An 11,180-nucleotide genomic window follows, 5' to 3' on the forward strand; every position below is an offset into this window, starting at 1 on the left:
ACATTTCTGTTAGCAGGCTCCTGCCCTGCTGTTCTTGTAACAGGTGTCTGATCCGCTGGGTGACTTTCACAACACTCAGTGCTGGTTGTTTGCTTTTTGCTTTGCTGATTGCAGCCCGTGGCTGTGATTAACAGGAGGTTTGTGGCTAAAGGTAGGATTTTTGTACCAAAGCGATTGGTAGTGGAGAGGGCCCTGCCTCTTTCACAAGTGCCCACAAGCAGAATTGTCAGGAGGTGTCAAAAGCCAACTGCTTGCAGCTTGTTTGTCTTACAGTGAAGACCTGTTGTGTGACAGTTTTGAGAAAATACTTCCTATAAAGTAAAGCTTTGACACAGCAGAATGATTTCAAAGAGCTGGAAGGGAAATGAAACAGTCCAAGTTAGGGCATGTTGAAAGAAAAAAGTCTATATGTACTCCTGCAATTTGGAGAATATAATGGTGTTGAGTATGCCCTTAAAGTACAAAAACTGTCAACCAGGCCTCCTCTCTTGGACAGAATAATCTTCGTGTTGCTTAATTCTATGATCAGCTGCTCCCTTAGTGCTTTTTGTGGAACTTTTACACGGTGCCAGGACAGATCTGTAGAATTCAAAGCTGGAATGACACACCTTTCCACCCAAACTAATCACTTGACCTTGAAGCAAAATGAGGGAGTGCTTGGAAATCTCTGCATATGGAAATTGTTTAGTAGCATTCAGGGTAAATAACGATCTACTGAGGGGCAAGGTTTCCTTGGCTATCTCAAATACCATTTGTTTACTTTGGCACCTTGCAGTCTTCAGTGGTTTAATGAATAGTTCTGCTAGAGGAATTCTTGCTTTTGTTTCTGAACTACTGTTCATAAATCCAGATTGTCTCATCACCACATCACCTTTGTTTTCATCTATCAAATATGGAGAGGTGTTTTGGTTTTTTGTTTTCGTACACGGTTTAACATCTGCATAACCTTCAGTCCTACTCTATGTAGACATTTTTTTCTCCCCAGGAAACCTCTATTCCTAATATCATTCAAGACTGCCATTGAGTGCAGTAGTTGTCTCCAAACCTGTTCTTCACCTTTCAGTTTCTCCATGTAAACATACTCCGTTTGCGAATAAGTTGTTTGGACATTTATCTTCAGTTTTTTGTTTTTGTTTTTATTTTCTAGGAATATCCAGTAAAACAAAGCAAAACAAAACAAAATCTCTTAATGACATGGTAGAGCTGGTGCATGCTCAACTTAGGATAAGCACTACGACAATGGATGTGAAGTCCCCCAAGCTTGTGAAACCAGCAGAAGCTGACTCACAATCATAACATGGCCTGCAGGCTGCTTGCTAACACTCAGGGGTAGATGCAGGGCTTTGTGCCTGACATGCGTGCTGGGCTTCGTGGTGAGTCAGATGAGAGAAGGGTGCTGTTAAAAGCCAAATGGAACCAAAAACAAGAGCAAACAACACACAGCAGTGCCCCACACAAAACAAAAACCACACACAGAAGCATTGAAAGAAAGTGGGAATAAACTAAACCAAATCTTTAGCCTTTGAATGCTTAGATCCTGGTTTTGTCCATGCCTTTGTGAATGACTTAAGAGACGGTTCAGTTCTAAGCTTGGTAAAGCAGAGATCCCCTGTTTTATCAGTAGTTTGGTAGGTTCAAGGACAGCAGTTTCTGCTGCACCCTTTCTGACATTTAGTAACTCTGTTAAAACCTTCCTTCTAAATGCATCAGTACAGAGGGACCTGGAAGGACAGAATTTCCTTTTCCCACCTCCTCTCCATTCTCTGCATCTTTTGGATGGCCATCATATAATGGGAAAAAAAGCCTGAGTGAGTTCTCTGTGAGTTTTCCAAATTCTTATTTATACATGCAAATGAAACTTTATATAGCAGTGAAATACCAATACCAATTTCTAAATACTATATATAATGTGTATCTTTTTATTGATAAAAAGGCTAGACCAGGGCTACATACCTGTATATTTTGAAAATGAAATATATAATTACTCTAAAAGGTCCTACACCTCTATCTAATAACTTAAAACAACATTGGTCTATTGTTCTTACACAGCTTTTTATGGAAATACCATTTCTCATGTTTATATAGCTTTCAAGATTAATGACTGAGTCGATGGGAAGTGACCAGTTTCATTATCCAGCCACCCCTTTTATTTTTTGTTCTTGACTTAAAAAAGTAATCTACCTCTTAAAATTTGTAGTTTAATACTTGTTTGGTGAATTTGTGCCACTTTAACTTTCACTTTCACTATCATTCCCATTTTGTTACATTTCTGTTGTGGGGACTTTATGTTGAAATAATGTATAAAGCATTTGTAGCAAGTATAAAAAAAATAAAATATTTAAAATTATTTAAATTGTTTTGGACACTTCAATTGTACTATATGTGATTTACATTTTACATTAATTTTCATTCTGTTTTCATCTTGGGCTGTTCATCTTGGAGCGTGTTCCTGTATTAAAAGTTTGCTGTTAGTCATATTGTTTCTTTTTTTTTTCTTTTTCCTTTTTGGAGAGTGATTCAAAGGGTATTCTAATGAAAACATTAAAAATTGCAATTTGACAACAAGTGGGTCCTCATTGCTTTTGAACATTGTAGCCTTGGTGAAGAGCCTGTAAGTGCAGGTAAGCAACAGGGGGGATGTTTCTCCTCCAGCATGCAGTACATCCTGTAATTTGCAGATGTGTTCAAGGATATCTGTTGTGTTGCAAGCACTTAATGGCCAGCTAGATGGAACTACTATGACACGTTTTATATAACTGTAACCAATAAAGTGAGCTTTTTAAAAACTTTGTGGGAAAACTTGCTTCTTATATGGAAACCAGATGTGCCAGGCAAAATGGAGCAGTGTACATCTAGAAGGAATTAAGTATGCTTGCATCCTTGGGCTTTCTGCACTGAAACGAATCTATACAAGTCTAACACTTCTGAGTTAGTCCTTGATGTTCTTTCCTGTGGATTTAGTTAATTTAAAGGTTTAATTAACACTGCAAGCACCATTTGATAACTTTTTCTGTTCTCTGTGCTTAATAGTTGTGATCTAACTTAGTTCAAAATCAGTTCTGGCTCGGAAGATTTTAGAAAGTTGCATTCCAGCACCAAGAGGAATTACAGCTTGTGTCGTCCTCCAGCAGTGGGGCCAGAAGGATCCTTGGCCATGTTAGTGTGGAGCTGGATGGAGTAAAGTCACACTGCTGCGACTTAGCACTGTTACACGAGCCCATTTCTCTCCAGTAGTAAGTTCATACCTTATGTAGTCGTTTACTCTCATTCGTAGTTCTGTTTCACCTCTGAAACAGCTTGTTGAGTTTTCTTGTAAGTCATTCTCTGAAGATGTTATCTTCTCTGCAGTGAAGTTTTCCCTGAATTTTAATCATCAGGGAAAACTCTGGTGAAGCAATGCAGAAGTTGGACATTATTCATTGAGTGTTTTTGCAGGCACATCTGCTCTGTGGTTATGGATGCTGCAGTTTAATGGTGGCAAAGATGATTAAGAGATTCTAGCTAGAAGTGTAACGTGCAGCAGCAGTTATGAGGCTGTAGGACAGCCACAGCGAAGGTGATGAGTATTGGTTAGGCTTCACTATATTTACCAGAATGGAAACGTTATGTTTGACATACCATCAGATCTGGTTATTTTATAAGAGTTGGGAAGCATGAGAAGAAGTAAAAATTCCCCATAGTTTTGAAGTTACTGAAGATGCAGTGCTGAGTAGTTACCACATTTGTCACACCTTCCACTGCTGACAGCTGAAACACCAACTGCAGTCTCAGTGTTCTCATCACCTCTTTGTGATGGCTGACATTGAACTGATCACAAATAAACCTGCGTTCTCCCCTCGTTGCTTGATATTACAGCAGAAATCCCATTGCCATTGGCTTTTCTGTTTTTCTCCTGTGATTTCAAGTCCTGCTGTGTGCCCACTCTGCCATGGTCTGCAGCGTGTTCACACACAGCAGTGAATTCAAGTATCTGTCCTCCAAAATGAGAGCTTGTGAACAGCCTTAGAGAACTTGGAAGAGCTTGCCTATTAATTCTGAGTGGCAGCTGTGTGAGTCACACGGTAGTCTACTGTTATTCATAATGAGAATGAAATAAGAGATGAATTCTGAACTTGCTGTTATGGATCTGAGCTTTGTGGTAAGTGATCTATGAAGAAGAGGTAAACTTTCACATCCTTTATATGACTAAAGCAGTACAAAATTAGAAACTTTTTGGGTTAGTGTACAATTCGTAGTAATAACTGAAAATATTTCAATAGTAAAAATTATTCAATAGTAATAAATAGAACAGCAGAGCTTGATTTTGTTTCATCTCTGTGCAGTACTTAAACATACTTGTAAAATGTTTGAGTATTCTTTTGTGTTTTCAAGCTGAATGAGGAGTTTTTGAAAGTGTTCAAGGCTGGAATGCACAAATATTAGGGAAGTTTAGAGGGATCTCTTCACCTGCCCTGCCACAGCTTTTAAAGTGGATTGTTTCATTAAACTTTGTGTTATTCCAAGGTTGAATGGACTGAGAGCTACTGCTACTCAATAGTGATATCTTAGGGTGCTTGGGAATGGAATACAAGTGAAAATGCTCTGGAGAGTTTTTGAAAGGCAGTCTTCAGACTGCAATGAAGATTCGTGTTATTGCTGAGTGGGAAAGGAACAGTTGTTGTAAAACATGGTTTTTGATGCAGGTTTCTGGCAGAGCTCAGTTAGGAGTGGGAGGTGTTGGACTCCCATGCCATCTTCTTGACCATGGGCTCTCCAATGCTTCCAAACCTTTTGGGCTGCCCTATGGCAATAAAAAAGAGAAGTAATTCCCTGCTATCCAGGCCCGTTTCAGCAAAGCCTGCCTCAGTTCCTCCTGCAGTTACGTCAGTGCTACTCAGCAAAGCTAAATGTCCACAGAAAAGTAAATGTGAGCACTCTTCCAAGGCAGTGATTCTGGGGAGACTGCAGTGGATGCAGCGCATGCTGAGGGCATTGGGCACGGCAGCAGGAGTGGAAACAAAGGAGCTGAGTCAGTCTGTCGGTGTGTTGTCCTTGCTGTAGGTTGGCAGTGAACAGGGAGCACGGCTGCTGCTGCTCAGGAACTTGCTTTGGAGGCAGACCAAGCCAACTTGCTTGTGCAGATCACATTGAGGCACAGTTAGTGGTATCCCAGCTGTGATGTGATGATAGACTGCACTTAGCATTCTTTCAGGTAGTTTCTGCTGGCCGTTGCAGTGTGGAATGGGGCTGGAAGATAAGGGAGAATGAATTCCTCCATCACTGAGCTGCTTTGAAAAGGCGTACCCTCAGACTTCACTCTCACTGGAATTGAACTGAGGTTTAATTCCCATTCATTGCAGGAAATACTTTCACTCATCACTAGCAAATCAAAAAATCAGAAGCACTTTTTTTTTTTTGGTGATTTTTATATAGTGAGATGTGCAGGACTGGGGACGCTTAGAATCATAGAATCATAGAATCATGGACTCATAGAATGGCCTGGATTGAAAAGGACCACAATGATCATCGAGTTTTGGCCCCTGCTGTGTGCAGGGTCATCAACCAGCAGACCAGGCTGCCCAGAGCCACATTAGTAGTCCCTGCAGCCTTCAGAGGTCTTGAGACCCACTTGGGTTACCCGTTTCTGCATAAAGCTAACAGTTTTCCCTATGTGTGATAATTGTTTCTCATTCTTTTCCTCTGTCGTGATTGCGAATGGGTAGATAAGCATTTTTTATCAGGTTATCAGGTTAGATTACATGACAGTGTGGAGGATACATTTGAGTACTGCTACTTTAAATGCTATATTCATCACTTTCTGGCTCACACAGTACTCTGTGCTTCTTTGAAAGGGAGATAAATTGCCAAAGTGATATTGTTCATGAAATGTGTATTCCTGGGTTTCTTTGTGACTGATATTTTCTTTGTGCTCCCTTAGAAATACCACTGAAGCCTGATTTTACAAAAGCTCCACAGTCATCCTCAGTACCAAATCCCTTCTCAGTGGCCACTTTGGATTAGCAGTTGCTTCTGAAAATCTTACACTGAATTGAAATATTGCTGCATTCGTTTTAGACAGAATCCAAGTGAATTCTCTGCACAGGGTGAGATTTTTTTTCAGTGGTTCTCAATTTTGTGTCCATCACTGAAATTAACAGGGTTTTGAAGAATGATTTCAGTGGGATCAAGTCAACAGAGATGAAACTTGTACTCCAGAGCACATGTGTGTCACAACAAATTAATTTCTGAGTTATTATGAGGGAGCAGCACTACTTTAAAGGCGTTCTGTCCTTTGAACCTCTGCTGTAGATCTTCTTGAAAGCTGGGAATGCAAACATCTCCGTAACAGGTTTTTCCAGCTTAGATTCATGAAAGGCCTGCCCGTAACATCGTGATGTTCATGTTCTGTCCTTTGCAGTCATGCGATGGCAAGATAAAATCCTGACACGCGGCCCAGCTTTTTCACCACCCTCATAAATAGATGCAGGCTGCTCTCGAGTTCTCAGCAGCTGCATGTGCAGTGCAACACGTTGGGATCTTTTCTGTTTTCTGCTCACCTGCTTGTCCTACAGAGGCAGGACAAGAGAAATGAAATTCCTTTATCAAACCTTTTTGTCCTTTATCAGGGAAAATAAAACTCACGCCATTTGGTGGCTGATGCTTTTCCAAGCCCTTGTGTTGTGTTTCCCTTTAAGGACTGCACCACTTGGGTTAGCAGCACGGCGTTTTTGTTTTCACTGAGCAGAAAGCACAGGAATTTCATTTATCACCCCCATGCTTGCCTTCTGGCCCCTAAAATCACATCAGATGTCAGTCTGTCAGCTTAGACATGGTTTTATGTAATAGGAGTAACCACTTTGGGCAGAGTGTGTCCCTGCTACATCTATTGTTAGGAGATCATTGGAGGCAGCATGTGCACAGCTGAGATTTTGTACCATCTGCGTGTTATTTTAGGTTGGGAGTGTAGAAGTGAAAGCCCTGCAAGAAACCCACACCTAACAGATCCAAACTCCCCGAGTTTTGGGCCCTCTCCTTGGCTCACACTCCGACCTTGCTCTGGCCCATGGTGTGAGCAGCAGCATCATGGCTCCAAGCCTTCAGTCTCACAAGCAGCACAGCTTGTTTGGCTGTTTTTAGAGAAGGAAAACTAGCAGCTTGGAAGAATGTCTATTGCTCAAGTGTGGTAGAAGAGGCAATTTGCATACCAAATGTATTTCAGGAATGTCTGAGGGCAGGGTGTGTGCTGGGGGCTGGCGGGTTTGCAAGCCTGTAAATCCATGTGTGCCATCTCAAGGGGAAGGTGTATGGTGAGCTTGGGGTGTGTTGGGATGCCGTTCTCAGCCATGGGGTTTGGGGTGATGTGTGCAGCCAGATGTTGGGCTTGGTGGTCCTATGAGTCCCTTCCATTTGGGGATATTGTGTGATCCTGAGAGGAACCTTTGCTTTTGTTCCTTTTTCTGTAGGGTGGTGAGGCACTGGAACAGGTTGCCCAAGGAGGCTGTGGATGCCCCATCCCTGCAGGCATTCAAGGCCAGGCTGGATGTGGCTCTGGGCAGCCTGGGCTGCTGGTTGGTGACCTGCACACAGCAGGGGTTGGAACTGGATGAGCACTGTGGTCCTTTTCAACCCAGGCCATTCTATGATTCTGTGGTTCTATGAATCTGTGATTCCTGCTTTAAGACTGCTCACCTCCTGGATGGCTGTGGCAAATAAAGCCCTCCTGACTCTTGTCTGCATCTCAAAAAGTAGGATTGTGGTACTCAGTGTAGCACAGAGCACTAAGAGCTGAGCACAGGAGATTGTAAGAGCCAGATTTAGGGTGTTGTTGCAGCCAGGGCTCACTAAAAGCAGTGCTTGGTTTTTCTGTCGAGCTCAGGTGTGCTAACAGTTAGGTGACAGAGCTCCTGGCACTGTCTAAAAGTGAAAAAATGACGTAGTTTTACTTCTGCTTTGACTTTAACTCGTAGTGTAGCGAGCACATTTAACCACCACTACTTACTATGATTAAAGCATCCTATTTGACAAAGCAAACCCAGTGCAGATGTGACCTTTCTGCTGCCTAACTTTCAGTTTCTGTGCCTTTTTTTTTTCTTTCCTGCAAGCTTCACATCTTTCTGAATGCTCCCACCAAGGGACACAGGGCTGGGTGCTGTGCTGCTCTTCTGCATTGCGTGGCTGTGGTGCAGCAGGGTTGGGCTGCAGCCCCTGCTCCCATCCCCATCAAGCTGCTTATACCAAGGAATTTCTTTTCTTCTGCCCGGCTACAGTTACCCCATGATGGTGAAAGCAGGTGCAGAGCGACAGTGCCCAAAATAGCATAACTCCATAACTCTTCCCCCCCTGGAGCATTCCCAGAGCCTTTGGTGCTGTGCTGCGTGGTGTCAGTGCAGTGAATTGAGAGCAGTGGGGAGGAAGCAGGGAGAGCTCTGTTCCAGCTTCTATGCAGAGCATCTAGGCAAACGGTTCCTCCTTATCTTCTCCCCCTAATCCTCTGCTTTCAGATAGTAGCCCAACAGCTTCAAAGGGAGATGGAGTTGGGGGATAAAAGATCTTGACATATTGATTTTGGGGGGGGGGTTGGGGAGGAAAGCGAGCGCCTTTGAAAATGCAGGTCAGGTTTTCTCAGCTATTTTAGGTTGGGATGTAGAAGTGAAAACCCTGCAAGAAACCCACACCTAACAGATCCAAAAGCGAGCGCCTTTCAAAATGCAGGTCAGGTTTTCTCAGCTATTTTGTCTCTGTGCGTTTGAAGCCTTTTCTCTGTGTTTTTGTTTGCTTGTTTCCCACGGGATGCAGCCATTTGCTCATCACATGCGATAACACGTGGTATTGATTATAGACATTGTAGATGTTGACGTTGAACATTACTTAAATGGAAACGCTCTGAATAGAAGAAAAATTTCTTCTAGTTATAGTAAAGGACTGAAACCAAACCAAGTAAGCTTATTTTGGATTTCTACTGTTCCCCTTGGTAACAGCCTTTATATGGGACAACGAAATCTGGCTTGCATTGACTTCCTCACCACCACTCTGATTCTTACACAGCAGACAAAGGCTGCAAATTACATTTGCCAAGGCTGAAGAGTTTGATTTGCACAGAACAATAACAGAATAACATTTGGCAAATGATTTTACCCACAGCTTTTAATTGAGAAATGATGGAGCCACTCACTCTTCAAAATTTCTGTGGTTTGGGGTTGGTTTCTGTTGTTGTAATGGAAAAATTTGCACTTCTTTAGTCCTAACTTGCAGTGCTGCACGGTCTGCATGTAAGGATAACGAAAGCTGAGATGTCCTTGAAAGGGTGCATACTGAACTCTAAAAACACCCTGGAGAAAAACCTAACTTTCCAATTTTCTTGGATATGTTGTTATGTGGTAGAACCATGTTGTGAAGTGTGGGCCTTTGGAAGAAGGTAAGCAGTGATTTGGGTTGGGCTTTGGGTGAATTCGTGTACCCAAGGTGAGTGTGCACAGATGTGAGCTCACCCAAGCCCTTTGCTTCGCCATGCTCTGACTCATGCTTTCAGGCTTTGTCTTGCAATCACAACTGATAGAGATGTAACACCATCAAGGAAAGTCCCAGATTTTTGCTTCTGCTTTACAAGAAGGTCGGGGTTCTCAGAGCTAGCCTAGAACTTGCAATGAAATCACGTGTCACTGCAGTAAGGATTATAGGTCACCATTGCTGCAGTGACCTGTAAGCATAATTCATCACATCTCCAAGTGCTGCACTGGCAGAAGTGTACTCCATGCTTTGCCCTTGGCCACTAATGGGCAGGTATTGTGCTTACCCAAGGTAAAATTCCTTTTCTATTTAAAAAGCTGATTTGGACCACGGTGAGAAAATAGACCCTGACTCCCTGCCCTCTGTATGGCTGGGGCTGTGTCTGTGTCTGTTGTCCCAGCCATAGGGTGGCAGGCTGCGTGCTGCTTGATTGAGACTTCCTTCTTCCTGCTTCCATTAACCAATGGATACGTTCAGAACAAAAAGCCTTCTTGCCTTCAGAAGCAACACCCAGCACTTGGAGGATGAGTAGCGTTGGTTTTTTTCTCTCACAAAGCTGCTTTGGGGCCTCAGAGCACATCCCTGCTGGTTGGTTTTTAAAAGTTCTTAATTTCTGTGTCCCATCATGCATGTGTGTTTTTCCTGCCTCTTTGTACAGTTACAGACTCCGCATGGCCTCTAGATGTCCCTCCTCCTCTTCTCCTAATACCAGCACCAGGCAATGCAAGAAATCCAGCTGCACTGCATCCCCCTTCTTCAAGGAATAGACCTCTGCGTGTCAGAGCGGAGCAGGTACAGCGTGCAGCAGTGCATGGAGCTCAGCTTGTGTTTCTCTTGGCAAGGACTGCAAAGCACTTTACAGAGCCAGAGCATTGCTGCTCTCATTGCAGCTGCTCACCAATAAAAAACAGACGTGGAGGGCAAGAGCAAGATGCCCTATGCCGGAACCAGCACCAGGATGAGGCTTTGGTCTCCGTTTACTGTTTGTATCTGAGAGCAGTAGTGGGTAAAGTGCTTTGGGATCCTTTAAGTTGTATGGGTGAATGCTGAGCAAATTTTAGATAAAAACCAAAACCTGGTTGGCTGCTCTGCTTGAATGCCAGAGGCTCAAAGCCCTTAATTAATTACAATGTAATTTGGAGCTGTGTTAACACACAGAAACATCAGTTGGTGTTGTGGCAAGATCAGCTGCTGTAATGTGTATGGGCTTGGACAAATTAATGAGCTGGTCCAGTGTGTTGGGTGATGCTGAGTTATTTTCCCACTGGTTAACTTTGAAAAGACACTTTGTCTTCTGTTCCAGCAGCAGCATGCAACTAATTGCCTGCTGTCCACTAATGTGGTCGCTAAGGGACTTTATACTTACCAGTATGGAGCTGAAGGTGAGAATGACTGCCAGCAAAATCAATACACTGTTACAGTATATTTGAAAAATAAAATTTGGGGAAAACATTAGGAAAATTCTAGAGTTCATTACCTCCCCCAAAACGGCAATGGTTGGTAATGGAATGTTAGTGTCCCTAAATAAAAGAGGGGACATTTAGATTGGATATAAGGAAGAAGTTTTTTACAATGAGGGCAGTGAGGCACCGCAGACACCCAAGGTCAGGGAATGGGGCTGTGAGCACGGATGGAGCTGTGGGTGTCCCTGCTCAGTGCAGTGCAGTTGGACCTGATGGCCTTTAAGGTCCCTC

General features: G+C 43.0%; 1 protein-coding gene across 2 annotated transcripts in view; it reads left to right on the plus strand.

Annotated features, from left to right (window-relative positions):
* The window catches only part of PRDM2 (PR/SET domain 2), a 62,704-nt gene that overhangs the window by 48,185 nt on the left and 3,339 nt on the right, over window positions 1-11,180 (plus strand). The window contains exon 9 of one of the 2 annotated variants that reach the window (XM_042883252.1): window positions 10,145-10,278. In XM_042883252.1, the coding sequence (XP_042739186.1) occupies window positions 10,145-10,253 (109 nt within the window). In that variant the 3' untranslated portion in view covers window positions 10,254-10,278. Of the gene's footprint in view, window positions 1-1,147; window positions 2,790-10,144; window positions 10,279-11,180 lie in introns of those variants that run through there. The other variant, XM_042883253.1, reaches the window with a different exon arrangement.

The sequence above is a fragment of the Lagopus leucura genome, unplaced genomic scaffold (genome assembly GCF_019238085.1).
Source record: "Lagopus leucura isolate 7727_CA_CO unplaced genomic scaffold, USGS_WTPT01 Super-Scaffold_100037, whole genome shotgun sequence".
NCBI classification, from domain to species: domain Eukaryota; kingdom Metazoa; phylum Chordata; class Aves; order Galliformes; family Phasianidae; genus Lagopus; species Lagopus leucura.